Genomic DNA, 18305 nt, shown 5'->3' with positions numbered 1-18305 from the left:
TCTCTCTTCCTTTCCCTCTCCTCCCACTTGGCTCCCCTCCTCTTAGTTTCTCTCCTTCTACCTTTTTAAATTTATTTTGTTTTGTTTCCATTCTTTTTTTTTTTGTCCTCATCTACCTCAGTCTTTCTCTGGGTCTGCTTTCACCTGTTACTATGTTCACGGCATACAACACAGCGGATATACATAAAAATATTCGTGTTGGAAGCTTGTAGTGTAACACTATTTTTTACAATTGAGAGTGACTCATGCGGGGTTGTTACAGCTGTGTTGGTCTCAGCATATGAAAGAATGCATGCTGGGGAGCTTGAAAACTTGTCTCTTTTACCAGCAGAAACTGGTCTGCCTGAAACATCACCGTACCTGTCTTGTCTCAATTCAACACGCTCACACACAGGCACCCAAAACCGAGCGAGACAAAGCAGGCTGATCCCTAAGACAGAGAGGCAAAACTCACCCCCTAGGTTGACTGCTGAATGAACTCTGATCACAGACTTCCTTCTTGAGCATCTGCCAGCAAGCAGGAACAGGAAAAACCCTTGAGCATTTATAGTGATCACAATGGTAGCACAGTTGCCAATATGCCACACTTACACACTGTCTCTTTCTCTCCAGCCCATCTACTAACCTTCTTTGACTTATTTCCTCTGTGATTTACCTCTTTTTCCTATCCTCAGCTTACCAATCTGTTGTTTTCCTTCTTGGGAGAACAGCTTCCATGCCCACACACTTTTCTCTTACTCCAGACCCCACTTTTTCTCCCTTTTTCTTCCATAACTTTTTTATTTTTCCTGAAAGAGATAGGGAGATCTCAGTGGAGACTGGTCCTGAACTGGTGTAGCTCCACTGACTTCATAAGGGCCTTGACCCAAACAGTTATAAAGGCTGTGAGAAGAGGCCAAGGGAGAGGTGATGTGAGAGTGGGACAAAAGGAGCCTTTGGCCTCTTGGGGTCTGACTACACTGCAGGGCTATTTAGGGATACTGGAGTATCCCAAAATAGCTATCCTGTGTCTTCACAGCAAGCTTGTTATTTCGGGCTCGCTATTCCGACATCCCTATACACTTCCTTCTCCATGGAGTAAGAGACGTTTCGGAATAGTGCTTTATTTCAAAATTGGGTGCTGTGTAGACAGCGCCAAACGACAAAAGAAGCTATTATGAAATAGCATTGAAATAAGATATGCAATTTGCGTAGCTCCAACAGTGGATCTTATTTTGAGTTATGGTGCAGTGTAGATGCACCCTTGTATATTAAGAGCCAAATTCTTTCGGTTCTCACCTCCCACTGCCAGGGACAGATTTCTTCAAAAGCATTCAGCGCCCCCCCTGTACTGAGCTGAGGAATTCTGCTCCCTCATGCTCGTAGTACCTGTGAGTGAACCTCGACTGCAATACCTCCCCCACTCCGAACCTGAATGTCTACACCGCAGAGTCAGACCCAGGCCAGCTGTGGCCATGCCGTGGGGCTTTCATTGCAGTGGAGACGTACCCTAAATGGGAGCTGAGCTCATGTGAAAATCTGGCCCAAAGGGGTAAGAAAAAAGCAGGAGACCACAAGAAAAGCAGCTACTAAGAAGGGGTAAGATGGTGGGAGTAAAAAAAGGAAAATTTCTTACTTCAACATCCATCTTCTTCTGGCCCCTTGTGGGAAGGTCTCCTCAGGGCTGTGTCCAGACTCAAGGGTTTTTTCAAAAAAAGTAGCCTTTTTTCGAAAAAACTTCACCTGCGTCTAGACTACAGCCGCGTTCTTTCAAAATTAAATCGAAAGAATGCGGCTTTTCTTTCAACAGCGGAAAACCTCATTTCACGAGGAAGAATGCCTTTTTTCGAAAGTGCTCTTTCGAAAAAAGCCGTTCTTGAATGCAAACAGGGCTTTTTCGAAAGAGAGCATCCAGACTGCCTGGGTGCTCTCTTTCGAAAAAGCGGCTTGCTTTTTCGAAAGTACTGCTTGCAGTCTAGATGCTCTTTTTTGAAAGAGGCTTTTTCGAAAGTATCTTTCGAAAAAGCCTCTTTCGAAAGAGGCTTGCAGTCTAGACGTAGCCCAGGGGTGTGTCTACACAGCACCCTAAACTCAAAATAGCTTACTTTGAAATGTGGCACACCTACCCAGTGCCAAATTTCAAAATAACATGCTATTTTGGGCCATCCCTTAGCCGTCGTGCAACCAGGTTTACAGGGAATGCGAAATAGTGTGCCTGTTATTTCGAAAAATATTTCAAAATAATGAGCGGCTTGTTAGGATGTGGGATAGTTATTTTGTGATACCTCCAGTATCCCGAAATAGCCACACAGTGTCAACGTACCCCAGGAGATGGCCCAATCAGCATGTCATTTTACACATCACCTCTGAATATATTTTTACTTACTGCAAGTTCTTTGGGGCAGGGATCATCCTTTTGTTCTCTGTTTGTATTGCTCCCAGCACAGCGGGGTCTTGGTCCATGATGGGGCTCCTAGCTTTGACCACAAATATTCAGGTAACATTTATATTCAGAATCCATGCTGGATTTTTTCTCTACCTGATTTGTTGATGGTTCTTTCTTTAGTGAAAGTTCCTTTCACTTCCTCTTTCTATAACCCCTCCAACCATAACATTGGGAAAATTATACTGACCCACCCTTTGTCAAGTGCTTTGAGAGCTCCCCATGAAATAGTCTACATGGCTGGTGGTAGTGCTCTGAGTCAACACTTTATTTTCCAAACATCAGGGACATAGAACCCAGAAAAGCGATTGACCTAACCAAAAATGAAAGTCTCAACGGTGTGTAGAAATGTATGTCAGAGGCCAGTTCCATGTCACATTTCAAAAGCAAGTTTACCTTCTCCTTAGAAAGAAAAGGCTTCACAGCAGCAAGAGGCATGGATGCTAATGAATTTTCACAATAAGGAAAATATCTCAACACACTTCAAAGCCACCACAAACCAATGGACTAATTATGATGGGGCATTGCTAGACAGGTACATCATTGACTTGAGAGTGTGCAGCCAAGGGTGACAGCAATACGCACTTGATCAGTAGCTTCCCGTATAAAACAGCCTTTTCCTCCCGGCACATGAAGAATGTCTGTGTTCGCTCATCAGTGAGATGTTCCAGCAAGCTGGTGAGTCCTTGTTGTTTCAGAACAAACTCACGGAGACTCAAAACTGTGGGCCCTTGGTGTACTTTCATCCCGGCACCAACGAGGAGTGACTTCTTTGAAGTCAATGGCTCAAGTCAGTTTTATTACAGTTAGTCTGTAGAGCTGGTTGGGAATTTTCAGCAAAAGCCACCTTTATTGTTTGAAACTTTTCTGAGTCATCAGAACTGAAGCAGTGCCTGGAAAAGGGTTGCTTGGGAAGACTCTCCCATTTCAAAACATTGGTGAATTGTTTTCCCAAAAAGATGAGAGAATCCTGTTTTGTCCAGGGAAGTTTTCATGCTCTGGTTCGAAAAGGATTTGTGCGTGTGTGTAATTTTAGTTAAATGTATTAACTACATTGTTAAGTACTGTTAGAAAAGAAATGATCAAGACAGAATATTTCAACAGTCCCAATCTGATTTTTTTAAACATTTTTGATCGGTGAACATTTTGGAGATTTTGACTTTTTGTCCTCATTTTGATGGAAGCAAATTTTGAAATCTCAGAACCACTCCTTGGCTGGAGAAACCGTTTCCTGCACAGCTGCACACGCTGGAGTCAGATCTGTGTGAGAATGGCAACAACTCGATGGGATGCAGCATTGTTTGATCAGGTGGGACAACTGTTAGCCACGTGGACTTTAGAGCAAGGTCCATGAGAAAGGGCCTGTGCACAGAGCAGGCTGTCTCACCCTCACCCTGTGAATCAGTCCAGGGCAGATAATTCCCAAATCAAGATTTCCAAGGTTCATGCATCTCCAACTTCTAATTTACTGGAGGACCTGATCCAGCCAGGTGCAAAGCACCTTCAGTGCCTACTAATCAGGAGCTCAAAGCCTTCTGGGTCCAGCCTGTAAATTTTATTTCTTTGGGACTAGACAGAACCATCAGCTCAAGAGAGGAGATGAGCGAAATAACAATAACTAAAGAAGGAACATTCCACCTCCCTCCTTCCCTCCCTGTGCATTGGGGAAACTGGCAGCCTTGTATCCATGTCCCATATCCCACGGGTTACATCTGAAACAGAGAGTTGGACATCCGGAAATGCAATATAGAAACCAAGGACTAAACAGAACACTGGAAATAACGAACAGTGGGGCGTGTTCTCATTCCCTAAAGCAAAGTTATTTTGGTCCATGCATGCTTGATGTCAGTAGCGATCATGCTGACTGCCCATTGGGCAGCCTTTCCTTCTGGGTGCTCACCATGGGATAGGGAACGACCGCCACTGACTGCACGGACTCCAGCTTCGCAGAGGGCACCTGCTCACAGAGTCTCAGCTCCAGGTTCTCCGCACTCAGGTGGCTGTGCAAGCTTCTGCCCTCCTTCCTGACCCCAAAGTTTGAGGGTCCCATTCTGGCCCTTTCCAGCTGCTGGCTCTCCAGCTTGTCAGCTGGCTCAGGGCTCCGGAGGCGGCAGAAGAGAATAGCCACGAAGCTCTTCTTGAAGTTCTCGTTCATGAAGGTGTAGACCACAGGGTTGTTGAAAGAGTTGAAGAACCCAACGGCCTGGACGATGGCAAAGATGATCTTTACGGTGACGTCGTCGTGGCTTTCTTCCAGGTTATCTGGGGAGCAAAGGACTGGATTAGAACAGCTGTTCTCAAGTTGTGGGTCAGGACCCCATTTTAATGGGATCACCAGGGCTTGATTAGACTTGCTGGCACCCCGGGCTGAAGCCTGAGCCCCAACAAATGGGTCTAATGCTCTTAAGAGGGTTTCCCCCTGTCCTCCTGCCTGGGCCGAGGGAGCTCGGGCTTTGGTTTTGGCTTCCCGCCTGTCACAATCAGGGTTGGGCAGGCTCAGGCTTTGATCCTGCCTTGTGGGGTTCATCTTTGTTGTTAGAAGAGGGTCGCAGCACAGGGAAGTCTGAGAACTTCTGGATTAGCAGGAGCCCACCAGAAAGCCATGCCTGTGGGAACCCCACCTCTCTGTCTGTGCCACTACGTCTTCCCCTGCCACATTTACCACGAGAGCCCTGCGTGGATACAGTTTCTACCCACAGGGGTGGGCATAGAAATTGGCGTCTGCTGACGTGCGGGACTCTGCTTCCAGGAGATGCTGCAGCCAAAGGAGCGGAACGTGGTGCTGCCCCCAGCCCTATCCCCAGCCCTGTCTCCTGTCTGGGGTGGTATAGGCGGGCCGGGAGGTACATGGCTGGGATGCATGGCCAGGAGGAGCTGCCGGCTCCTGGGAGCAGTAACACCATGTTCCTTTCCTTTGACCTCAGCGTCTCCTGGAAGTAGAACCCCGTGGCTCAGTGGATACTGATTTCTAACTGGCTAGCCGCGTCCGTGGGCAGGAAGTTGTATCCACGCCCGGCTCAATCGCTCACCAGCTGCCTCGCCAGCCCTTCACGTGAGCCCACTCCGGTACGTGAGGCCAGCAGGAGGCCTGCGTAGCATTTACAAACAGGACCAAAGTGGGAGCAGAGGCCTCTTCTCCGGGGTGAATTTCACCTGCAGTGAGGCGGCCTAGTCGGCAACACCTGCCATCTAGATTAGCCCGTCTGCCGCTCTTCAGATCAGCCCTTTCCATATCAGACCCCTCTGGGCCTGGCAACCCTCTGGTCCCCCTTCTCATTGCTGCTCTTTGGTCAGTTGGCAGCTTTGCAAGTGTTTCAGCAGGGGATATTCAAAACAAATATTTTTGCCAGAGTTTCTCACAGAGAATTGACAGGCTTTTTTGTGACAAGTTGGCAATGGAAATACTTGGTCTTTGAAAGGACACCGTGGTGCCGCAGGGGAGCTGCAGCGCAGGAGGTTCATGAGTCCACTCTCCTCGAGAGGCCGGCCTGCCTCACCCACAATGCACCATGGTTTCCTCTTGGAGGGGAGGTTCAGGGCTGTCTCTACGGCTAAGTCTGGACTATGTAGAGTTTTCGAAAGAGGATATGCAAATTCCATGGTAATTTGCATATCTTCTTCCAATCTCACTTTCGAAAGAGGATCTTTTGAAAGTGAAAGTAGTCTGGACTAGGGTTTTTTGGAAAAAAACCCTCTTTTTCAAAAAAAAAGTACCCCGCTCTTCCTTAAAAAAGGAGGTTTACGCATTTCTTTCAAAAAAGGTTTTTTTTCCCATGTCCAGACTACTTTCACTTTCAAAAGATCCTCTTTCGAAAGTGAGATCGGATGAAAATATACAAATTACCACGGAATTTGCATATCCTCTTTCGAAAAAACCCATAGTTTAGACGTGCCCGACTTGTGCTAATCCCAGCACAGCCCAGACCGGGACCTTCCCCCAGGGAGGGGCCCTGAAGCTGTGTGGGAAAGACGTCACCAACTCCACTGGACCGAATGGCTCAGACCCCTTGTACTGGAGTGATGTCCAGTCCGTCTGGTTCAGGAGAGTTGACAACGGGGAGGAGGGCCAGGAGGGAGGCGCAGGCCGGAGGAGCAGCAGGCGGCCGTCCAGCCGGCTGGAAAGAAGTGATGCTTTTAGAGGGAAAGTGCCACCTCCTTTTAATGGCTCCCAGTGTGGCTGCCCCCTGCTCAGTCCTCCAGCCCGTGAGGGCTGCTCACCTCTGCCTGGTGAAATTGGGCTGGGTGCTGAGCCCTGTGGAGCCAGTTGAGGATGGCGTGGAGGTGGTCGGACCAGTGCTGAGTCAGTCAGTGGATGGGGCTGGAGGAGGTGGGACTGGTGCTGAGCCAAGGGGGTGGCCGGAGGATGTGGGTGGGGGTGGACAGACATGGAGAGGGCTGGGAGCGGCCGTACTCCATAGGCAGCAGCACATGTCTGCACAGGGCACCATGACATTTGGGACAATTGGGTGCCCCAGATTTCCTGGTGCCCTACGGGCTGTGTGTTCTGCCTGTGGGTGGGGATGGCCCGGGAGGTGGAGATGGGCGCCTGACTGGCTGAGGAAACTGGAGCAGGATTTCTAAACTGAAATAGTTCGGTTTGCCGGCCACGAGCTGCAATTTGCCATGGGAAGCAGACCCGTGCTGGGAAAAGCTTTGTTTAGTCAGAAAGCCAATTTTCTGCTGAAAGCCAGGTTGGTTGCCAAACCTGCAGCCAGTCCTAACTGTTCTAGAGCTTTTATCAGGGGAGGGGCAGTATACAAAGCAAGGGGATAGTCCTGGCAGGTCACTGACACTAGCTGAGTTTCTTGCTGGGTAGAGGGTTCCAGGAGCAAGCCCTGTATTGCTACTGTGGGGAATGTTGGTGTTTGAAGAGAACTGGGAAGCTGACCATAGTCCCAGCCAAACATACTGAGGAATTGGGAAAATGTTTGATTTGCCTTGCTCACGACACTACTTGCATCATAACTGGCGTTCTCAGGGGCTGTGTCTAGATTGGCCAGTTTTTCTGGAAAATCAGCCACTTTTCCGGAAAAACTTGCCAGCTGTCTACACTGGCCACTTGAATTTCCGCAAAAGCACTGACGATCTCATGTAAGATTGTCGGTGTTTTTGCGGAAATACGATGCTGCTCCTGTTCGGGCAAAAGTCTCCTTTGCTCAAAGCTTTTGTGCAAAAGGGCCAGTGTAGACAGCTCAGATTTGTTTTCCGCAAAAAAGCCCCGATCGTGAAAATGGTGATCGGGGCTTTTTTGAGGAAAAGTGCGTCTAGATTGGCACGGATGCCAATCTAGACTCTCTGTTCCGAAAATGCTTTTAACGGAAATCTTTTCTGTTAAAAGCATTTGCGGAAAATCCTGCCAGTCTAGATGTAGCCACTGAGTTAAATGTTTGATTTGCCTTGCTCACAACACTATTTGCATCGTAACTGGAGTTCTCAGGGAGCGTCAAGAGTCAGCCTGAGGCCCATGCCCTCCTGAAGTTCCACCGAATCCCTCAAAATTGGACTTTGCTTCCTGTCTGCATGTTGTTAATATCAGCCCTGTTAGTCTCCACAGTACTCTGCATACAATGGGGAAGTATTGTCACAATATTACACCTGGGGAAAATGAGGCAGAGAAGTTGCAGAACTTGACCAGGGCCAGGCAGTGAATCCGTGGCAGAGCTAATATTAGACTGCAGGAGATGCCCTAGCTTCCTATTCCACTTTTTCAAGTAATGGGAATAACACAGCAAGCAGGGTTATTTTTACAACCTCTCCCCACCCCCCGCCTTGTCACCACAGATTAACTAAAGTGCCTGAATACATTTGTATATATGGAGACAGGCACCCTTTCTGAATTGGACAGAGACTGTCAGTTGACATTTTGATCATTCATGTGTGGAGTGAGAACTTGCTGTGTTGGCAGCATCTTGCAGAACTTCTATGCTCACAGTGCACTAATCAGGGAATTACACGCTGTGTGTACTGAGGCAAGGATCATCTCTTTTGCTGGCTATCTGAGAATCTCTTTTATAATGTTCCCTATCCCAAGGGGAGGGAAGCAGAACTCAGCTGAGCATGCTGAGAGGCAAATTTTGCAGATATCAGGCCAGTTCCTCCTTTTTTAACATAGCTCCTTTGTCTTCAATGAAGATACATTGATTTACACCATCTGGCTCTTACTCTGGGATTACTGCTTTCATTTGCTTGTAAACCTGGACTAAATTCAGATCTCATTCTTGTCAGCACAAAGCCAGACTGACTGCTGATTGCAGGGGGAGAGGGACGAAGGTTAACTTTGGACTTATGTTGGTGAATCGGAGAGTAAAAACTTTCCTTCATTCATCTGCTGCATTCAATTCTTGTGGTGAATTCTGCTGAGAAGCTAGAAGATGTGGGTGTGTTTGGTATATTTATTCCTTAGCCATAACCGTATTATTTTAAGAGAGCAAAGAGGCCACTCTGGCTGGCGAGGTCTCTTATAAAATAATTGGAGTTGGACTCATGCTGTAAAAATTGGATCTGGTTTGGTTTTGGCTTCAGTGCATGATAGAAAGTAGAGTATTTGTGAAAGAATGTAGATTTCAGCCCACCCAAGCAGGGTTAAAATATTTGGAATTAGACTTTTGGTTCAAGCTCATGTCCAAAACAGGCTGTCTCTGAGGGCACATGCCAGGCGAAAGCAAATGGATCAGGCATGCTATTCAGTTTAGATAATAGCATTTCCCTTCTGGCTCAAGCTGTCAGCCAGAGGTCAGGACTTTGCAGGATTGTTTCCAATAGGATGAGAAATCTCTGCTGCAAGTCAAATCTACTCTTGGTGTCATCTTGTGTAGCTACAAGAAACGTGCACAAAATCCCATCTCCCTGGAAACATTAGAAACAAACAGCAGTTGGTAGTTTCCTTGCTCAGAAATTCCCAAGTCTGCCACTTTAATGAGCTCTGTGCCCAAGAAGGTCAGTCCTACTGCTACCTCTCAGAGCCACATTTGCAACTGCCCCGCCAGGCTTTCTGCTCCAACACACGCAATCTGCTGCCCTGGGTATGGAGTCAGGGAATTCCTTCAGTCCACACGGCTTAGCTCTAACCTGGAATGTAGCCTAGCGCCCTGGACAGCGTGCCCCACCAGTCATTATTCCCTATAGCATAGGTTCCCAAACTGGGGGGTGCGCCCCTGGGGGGGAGTGAAGAAATTCCAGGGGAGCGCGAGGCGACCCATCAGTCCCTCCCCACAAGAAAGAGCCTGTGGCTTTTATTCCAGAATAGTTACTGCTCTTTGGAAATGCCGTAATTACACTGGAATGAAGTGATTCCCGAAAACACTGTCCCTCTGGGGAGTTACTCGGGAATAGTTTTTGCAAAAGAGTGTATTCTTCAATAGCTATTCTGGTCAGTTTCCTTGTGCATGACTAGCCCTCAGCTATCAGCTCCAGCTACCACAGTACTGCAGTCCATTCTGATAGGCTGTGTCTACATTGGCACCCTTTTCCGGAAAAGGGATGCTAATGAGACCAGTCGGAATTGCAAATGCCGCGGGGGATTTAAATATCCCCCGCGGCATTTGCATGAACATGGCTGCCGCTTTTTTCCGGCTCAGGGTTTTGCCAGAGAAAAGCGCCAGTCTAGACGGGATCTTTCGGAAAATAAACCCTTTTCTGCAAGATCCCTTATTCCTCTTAAAATCAGGAATAAGGGATCTTCCGGAAATGGCTTTATTTTCTGAAAGATCCCATCTAGACTGGCGCTTTTCTCCAGCAAAGCCCCTAGCCGGAAAAAGCGGCAGCCATGTTCATGCAGATGCCGCGGGGGATATTTAAATCCCCCGCGGCATTTGCAATTCTGACTGGTCTCATTAGCATCCCTTTTCCGGAGGAGGGTGCCAATGTAGACACAGCCCTCATGTGTTATCAGAAAGATATGGACAAACTGACGAGTTCAGAGAAGAATCAAGGCTATAAACAATGGATTTATGAGGAATATCTAAGAAGAGCTAAAATCTAGTAAGTCCTGTGACACTTTTGACACAAATATAGATTTGACACAAATTGTGAAGAAGTGGGTTTTGCCCACGAAAGCTCATTATACTATATATATTTGAGTGTATTTTGAAATAGCTTATTTTGTAATTTGGCGTTGTCCACACAGTGCCAAATTTTGAAATAACTCGCTATTCCGAAATGCCCCTTAGCCCTCATAGAACGAGGGTTGTCAGAATAAGCCGCCCATTATTTCAAAATCTATTTTGAAATAACGGGCTGCTTCCAAAGATGCAGAATAGCTATTTTGGGATACTTCCAGTATCCTGAAATAGCTCCGCATTGGTGACATGCCCTCAGGTGCTACAGGACTACTTGTTTTTAAAGTTGCAGACTAGCATGGCTCCCCCTCTGAGCCTTTAGAAAAGCTAAGTATATATTGCTGCTAATGGACTATTTCAGAGCTGTCTCTCAAGGGAATGTCTCGTTTTATTTTTATTGGTCATATCAAGAACTTTTAGGATCTCTCTCTCTCTCGCACACGCACACACACACAGCATTTTTTAACAGCTAAGTTTATGTCTACTCACTGTATTCAAACAACATGTGGACAACATGAAAAGGTGCCCAGCATGCAGCGAAGAACAGCACTACAATAACCATCATCATCACAGCTCGTTTCTTCTTCCTGGAGGAAGCCGTTTGAGACAGAGAGCAAGAGCTGACAAAGAGACATTTACAGCAGGAGGCAAGCAGAAATTCCATTTGAAGTGAGAGAAATAGGCTAGTTGCATTCAGATGCCAGGAGGGTTAAAAGCATTCACTGTAAAACATTCACTTTCCTGATAAAAGGACAAGAGGACGGTACATGAAACCAAAAGAAGGCCAATAAAAAATTACCCCACCAAACTAATAAAAGGAAACACTTTCCCCCCCACACACAATGTGAAATTAAGCTGTGGAACTCACCGCCACAAGGCCTCTGAAGTAGCCAGAATTCTGAAGCAGATTGACCACTGGTCAAACCTTAGTATGGCCAGGCCTGCTGATAGGGGGAGGCAAAGGGGGCTACGGCTCAGGGGCCCAGTGATTCAAAGGGGCCCGGGGCTCCCAGCCACCACTTCTGCTACTGTGGTAGTGGTGGTGGTCAGAGCTCCACCACCACCACAGCGCTGGGTGGCGCAGTCTGAACGGTGCAGAGGGCTGGCTGCTCTGGCCCCACCCCTTCTGCCTGAGGCCCCGCCTCTCCCATGAGTGTGGAACCAGGCACTCCCCCCCCTTGCCCAGGGGCCAGGTGAGTCTGAGTATGGCAATTCTTGTGACCACATCACAACCATGTTCTGACCCTTACACCAGCCTGCTTACCGCTCTTCATTGGCCAGGAGATGGATACGTGTTCTAGAAGGGTTGGGTAAAGCCCACAAGGTTTGTAGCTTTGCTTCTAGTTGGATAAGCAGAAATCTCAGGGGCCCAATTCTGCTCTTATTGACTCTGATGAAAATCTGGGGGTATCCACGGAAGCTCTTCGAGTTACACGGATGCAAAATGTGTGTTGGCAAAGAGACCGGTGTTTATTTGGGCCTTACCAGACTTGTTGAGCTCTGGATGCTTCCTTCTTGGGATGCTCCAAACATCCTCCCTCGCTCTAACAGCTCTTTGCATCTCCCTGTTTCTTCAGGGGCACCTGGTTGGGCCTGAATAACTAGCTGCATCAGTGCCCACTAGCAATACCCAGGATAATCTGCTCTCCATTTGACTGTGCTGCTTTTATCCTCTCCCTTAGAGCCTCACTCTGTGGGTCCCTGGAAAAGGGTGGGAGTTTGAACCTGACCCGGGAAAAAGTCTCACAGGGGCGGTACAAATTGCAGCCAAAATTCTGGGGACTGTCCTTTGGTTGGAGCTTCCCAACAGCCGTGGGACTTAAGTGTCAGTTTGAGAAACCGAGACATAGAAAGGCCTGATCCGGCACTTATGGAAGTCAGTGGAAAAGTTCTCATCAACTTCTGGGTGTATTGGATCAGTCTTAGAGGACTTGCCCAGTAAGTCGGCAGCAGAACAATTAATAGAACCCAGGAGTCCATATGACCAGTCTGCTCTTCTAAGCACTTGCCAGCATTGTGTACGAGTTCTCACCTGTGCGCTTAGGTTGTGATGCCTCTTGTCTGGTCGCTGGTTAGGACTAGTGTCTTGTAAAGCCAGTAGGAAAGGCTGTTACCCACCTTGTTATTTTAGCCATTTCGTGACGACTCAGGGTGTTCAGCACTGAAGAGTCTCCGATCCGTTTCTTGATCCACAGCTCGTATCCTATCCTGGAGTAGAGCACCAGCATGGCGGTGAGTGGGACCAGAAACAGGGCCACCAGGATAAAGATTGCATATGCTCGGCGCAGCTCAATGCTATGCCAGGACTCCAAGCAGCAGACGTGATTAATATTATAGAGAAAATCATATTTCACCTGGGGGGGGGGGGGGGGGAAATGGGGCAAAGATACAAGTTCAGAGACTTATACAAGATGATCAATGCATGGGATAGGGAGTGGCAGAGACAATAACCATCAATGTGAACAAGAGTGACACAATACTGATAAGAAATAAAAAAGGGGCGGAGGATGAATCAAACCTAAAAGCAACAAAAAGCCAAAAAGAGAGGAGCATCAGAGACTCCATGTAGTCCTCAAAGTGGTTTTTATTGCAGTGGTTTTTATGTGGAAGATGCTCAGATACCATGGTGATGGGCAGTAGTATAAACCCCTAAGCTAGCTAGGTAGGTAGATAGTACTCCCTGAAATTTGAATTCAAACCAGAAACACCAAGATTTAAAAGACAATTTTCTGTGTATATATGATCTTACCAATGGGCCACTGAGCCTACTAGCCTTTCTCAGGTAGTGGTCAGTACCAGTGCTTCATGGGGAGTGAGAGAGCAAGGCATCTTGGAGAGATCCACACTTGTTTTCCCTTTCTGGCTTCTGGCTGGCAGAGGGTTATGGTCTGTCTGACCATGAGGTTCCATCCCTGGCCATCTTGGCTGACAGACATTGATGGATTTATCATCCATGAACTTATCTAGTTCTTTTTTTGAGCCAAGTTACACTTTTTGGACAGCACAACATGACCTGGCAATGAGTTCCACAAGTTAACTGTGCAGTTTGTGAAATGTACTTCCTCCTGTGCAATTCTATCCCCATTGGAGCCCCTGAGGGAAGCTACTCTGAGAATTGGGTGGAGGCCTTCACCCCGAAGTCCAGAGAGGATGTGCCCAGCTGTGAAATCTCCGTCTATTTAATCACAGATGTCCAGAGGTTTGCTTTGTCAGTTAAGATTTGTTGAAATTAATTTCTTTGGATAACGCTAGTACCTGTGTTTCTGAGAAGGGTTTAATAACAGTTCCCTATTCATTTTCTCCACACCAGTCATGATTTTATAGACCTTTATCTTCTCCTTCCTATCCCCATTGTTGTCTCTTTTCTGAGCTGAGAAGCCCCACTCTTTTTAGTCTCTCCTCCTATAGGAGCCATTTCCTACCCTTGATCATCCTTGTTGTCTTTTCTGAACCTTTTCCATTCGGTCCAACGGTTAATCACACTCACTGTTAAAAAGATATGCCTTATTTCTCATTTGAATGTGTCTGAATTAGCTTTCAGCTGTTGATTCTTGTTCTATCTATGCCGTTCTCTGCTAAAGAACCATATAGTGTTGGTACCTATACACTTGTGACAGGACGGTTGCCCCTCACTGGAGTATAAAGGGTTAAAACAGACCTGAGAGAGGGCGATGGCTAGGATCCAATTGGAAGAGGGCTTGTGGCAACCAATCAGAGCCCAGCAGTGCTTTATGAAAGGTTGGCTGGCCAGGAACAGCTCACTTTTGTTCCAGCCTAGAGGGAGAGGAATGTTTTTTTCCACCAGCCCTTGAATCATTTTCAAGACCAAGTGATTTGCTCAAAGCCATAAGAAGAACCAGAGTTTAGACCCAGGAACCTTGCCTCTCCTGTCCCCCCTGCTCTTAATATGGCTATGTCTAGACTACGGAGTTTTTCCCAGGAAAAACTCCACCACATCCAAGGAACACGTCTACTCTTCTGACTTTTTTTGCGGAAGAGCAGACATGCTCTTTCAGAAGCCCCGTATTCTTTGTAAAAGGAGGAAGAAGGGTTCTTCCAAAAAAGGAGGTTTTTCTGAAATTTGGCCCAGTGTAGACAGGGCAAATTCAGAAAAGCCTCTTCCAAAAAAAAAAAAAAAAAAAAAAAAAATTGGAAAAGGGTATGCAAATTGGGAAGAGCAATTTGCATACCTTTTTTTGACAAAAGTGGCTTTCTAGACATAGCCTATTATATGCCCGCATGCCACCTCTTGCTGAATACACTGAACAAAGTTCTGCCTGCTCCTGCCAGGCCTTTACTCACATACCGCTCGTTGGAAGTTTTGGCTAAAGACTTCTGTAGCTGTTCTATAGTTCTGTCTGGTGTAGAGTTAGATAAAACTCAGACAGGCCTGGCATGTGGCTTATTTTGATGACAATGTAAAGTCAAAAATGAATGACGTGGTTTATTACTCTGCATGCTGTTCTACAAATTGATGTGCCATGGCTAAATTAGCCCCTAATTGCTAGTATACCATCCTTCTAAAGAGGCCAAGGGAACAATGCAAAATGTGGCAGAGAAACTGCAGAGGAAATGGGAGTTAATCACTTATTTCATGCCAGTCCTTGCTGTCTGTCAGCAAATGCAGTGAGTGGAAAATGTAAATACCCTTTTAAAAAAGTGGCTACTGGCAGAAAGGTATTTAAATAAGCACTCAGATCTGTAAAATGAATTCCCTGAGCAGAGAGAAGGTGGGCGAAGTGTTATCTTTTATTGGATCAACTTCTGTTGATGAAAGGGACATGCTTTGGAGCACACAGAAAGCTCTGTTCCTAGCAAGGCAGTTGAAGTGTTGTGTAATTAGTTTACATTTGTAAAGTGCTTTGAAAATGAAAAATGTGACTTCAGTGCTAGGTAATGGTAAAACCGTCTGTTCTCCCCCCAGCTCACCAGCTTCTGTGACTTGGCATTGGTCCATCGGCATAAGCATGGGACAGAGCATGTCTCCAGTGAAGCTGCACAGCTGAGATAGAGTTCTCTCTGTCTGCTGATGGGATTTTTCCCCATTCTGTTTTATGCTTGTAAACATGGGTGGAGCATTGTCTTCCCCAGACTGCCAGTTGGGCTGGCTAGGGCTGCAGTGCGACTGCCCATCTCTTCTGGCTGGTAAGAACTGGACCACGACACAGTTGCCTGGAGACAGCGACTCTGTCCAGCCAGGAAGGATGGGGCCATACCACCCACTGAGAGAGGGGAGGCTAAGAGGTCTAGGGGGAAGTAATCTGGGGTGAGGGCCAGCTGCTGCAGTGGGGGCTGGGCTTGGTTCCATGGGGGAAGGGGGGAGGTTGGGGAAGGAGTGGGGCTTTGGATGGAGGGAGTGGGGCTGGTGCTTACCTTCCCCCGCTAGGCTTTCATGCCTGTGTCCATTTGAGCCACATCTTAGCTCTCTGGTTCATCATCTCTGTGAGAACTCACTAGTTTCACACACTCGCACTTTGAAATGACTTAACTGCATCGGGTCTCTTTCTGGTCTCAGTCAGGCCAGTGTCAACCACTGGCGCTCAGTCTTCCCGGACAAATTTCAGGAGTTGGATTAGTCTTGCGTACCCCCAGGTTTCGCCTCACTTAAAAACTATTTGCTTGCAAAATCAGACATAAAACTACAAACGTGTCACAGCACATTAGAACTTAAGAATGGCCAAACTGGGTCTGTAGGAAATTTTAGTTGGTACTGACTTGGCTAAACCTTTTTACGTAGCCTGTTGTAAAACTCAGCAAATCTCTAGATCAAAGAACTGGAAGAGACCTCGAGAGGTCATCAAGTCCCGTCCCCTGCCTTCACAGCAGGACCATCTACATCATCCCTGATAGGTGTCTGTCTAACCTGTTTTGTGGAATCTCTTCATTGGAGATATTTAAATCTCCATAGGCAATTTATTCCAGTGTTTATCCACCCTGACAGGTGGGCAGGTTTTCCTAATGTCCAACTTAAACCTCCCTTCCTGCAATTTAAGCCCATTGCTTCTTGTCCTATCATCAGAGGTCAAAGAGATCAATTTTTCTCCCTCCTCCTTGTAACACCCTTTAAGGTACTTGAAAGATGCCATCATGTCCTCTCTCAGTCTTCTCTTTTCCAAACTAAACAAACCGGCTACGTCTACACTGGCCCCTTTTCCGGAAGGGGCATGTAAATTTCAGCAGTCGTCGTAGGGAAATCCGCAGGGGATTTAAATATCCCCCGCGGCATTTAAATAAAAATGTCCGCCGCTTTTTTCTGGCTTTTAAAAAAGCCGGAAAAGAGCGTCTACACTGGCCCCGATCCTCCGGAAAAAGTGCCCTTTTCCGGAGGCTCTTATTCTTACTTCAAAGTAGGAATAAGGCCCTCCGGAAAAGGGCACTTTTTCCGGAGGATCGGGGCCAGTCTAGACGCTCTTTTCCGGCTTTTTTAAAAGCCGGAAAAAAGCGGCGGACATTTTTATTTAAATGCCGCGGGGGATATTTAAATCCCCCGCGGATTTCCCTACGACGACTAGTGAAATTTACATGCCCCTTCCGGAAAAGGGGCCAGTGTAGACGTAGCCACCCAGTTCTTTCAGTCTTCCCTCATAGTTCATGTTCTCTAGACCTTTAATCATTTTTGTTGCTCTTTGCCACATCTTTCTTGAAATGTGGTGCCCAGAACTGGACACAGTACTCCAACTGAGGCCTAATCAGTGCAGAGAAGAACAGAAGAATTGTATCTTTGGTGTATCCCTGTGTACCCCCAGGGATACGTGCCACCCTAGCTGAACTGTACTAGAGTAACAGAGCAAAGGGACCATGTCGCCAGCTGGCATAGAACAGCGGAGCTCCATTTAAGTCAGTGGGGTGATGTTGATACAACAGGGGATCTGACCTGTTGTCTAAACTGTATGCAATGTGGTGCAGAATGAGATTTTAAATGCTGATATCATCAAGCAAGGCCCTTCTGCTTGACATGTAGGACAGCAGTATACAGTGCTGCTGGGCTCACAGGATATCCACTTCTGCAGAGAGGGAGTTCCCAGTTACATTGTATGCAAACATTCCAGTTAATTGTGCTTAAAGTCACTATCGGCACTGGTGGCTTGGCTGTCCTCCAGCAGAAGCAACATCCTTTGAAACTACCTGCTGATGCTCCCTGGAAAATTTTACTATTCATTCTGGGCCTGCTTCTCCTCTGACACCACTGCAAATGGGGAACAACAACATTGAAACCACTGGGCTTGCTCTGAGGAGTCCTGTGGCACCTTAAAGACTAAGGGTACGTCTACACAGCAACATTATTTCGAAATAACGCAGTCTGCGTCTGCACAGCAGGCAGCTATTTCGAACTAATGTTGAAAAACTGTCAAGCTGGAGGATTTCTTACTCTGACTCCTGTAACCCTCCTTGTCCGAGGAGTAAGGGAAGTCGGAGGAAATAAGGAAGAAATTTTGAAGTAAGTGTTATGTAGATGCTCCCAATTTCGAAATATGATGTTTCAAAATAAGCTAGATAACTGACGTAGCTCAATTTGCATAGCTTATTTCGCATTAAGCCCTGTGAAGTGGGAATTACAGAGGCAGGGATACACGTGTGGGGGTGTATATTAAAAGAAGAGGGTTACTTATCAAGTGTAGGGGCAGTGTTAATTCACTCCCAGCAGTGTGAATACCTAGAGAGGGGAAATTGCCTCTGTAGTGAAAGAACCATTCTAAGTCCTTATTCAGTCCTAATTTGATAGTCATATCCAGCCGAAGCCTGAATGTCTATACTTAGGGGTACCAACAGCCATGCCTGGCCTCTGGCCATAGTGTGGGGGCCCTGGCACCATGCTCCTGGAAGGG

General features: G+C 46.9%; 1 protein-coding gene across 1 annotated transcript in view; it reads right to left on the bottom strand.

Moving 5' to 3' along the window:
- Window positions 1–2680: 2680 nt before the first annotated feature.
- Window positions 2681–18305, bottom strand: part of LOC102459149 (pyroglutamylated RF-amide peptide receptor-like) — a 117717-nt gene continuing 102092 nt past the window's right edge. The window contains exons 4-6 of the mRNA XM_075910901.2: window positions 12598–12833; window positions 10969–11066; window positions 2681–4684 (exon numbers count right to left, since the gene is read on the bottom strand). Coding sequence (XP_075767016.1) covers window positions 4278–4684; window positions 10969–11066; window positions 12598–12833 — 741 coding nt within the window. The 3' untranslated portion in view covers window positions 2681–4277. The remainder of the gene's footprint in view (window positions 4685–10968; window positions 11067–12597; window positions 12834–18305) is intronic.

The sequence above is a fragment of the Pelodiscus sinensis genome, chromosome 28 (assembly GCF_052426305.1).
Source record: "Pelodiscus sinensis isolate ZL-2025 chromosome 28, ASM5242630v1, whole genome shotgun sequence".
NCBI classification, from domain to species: domain Eukaryota; kingdom Metazoa; phylum Chordata; order Testudines; family Trionychidae; genus Pelodiscus; species Pelodiscus sinensis.
This window is presented reverse-complemented; position numbering and strand designations above follow the sequence as displayed.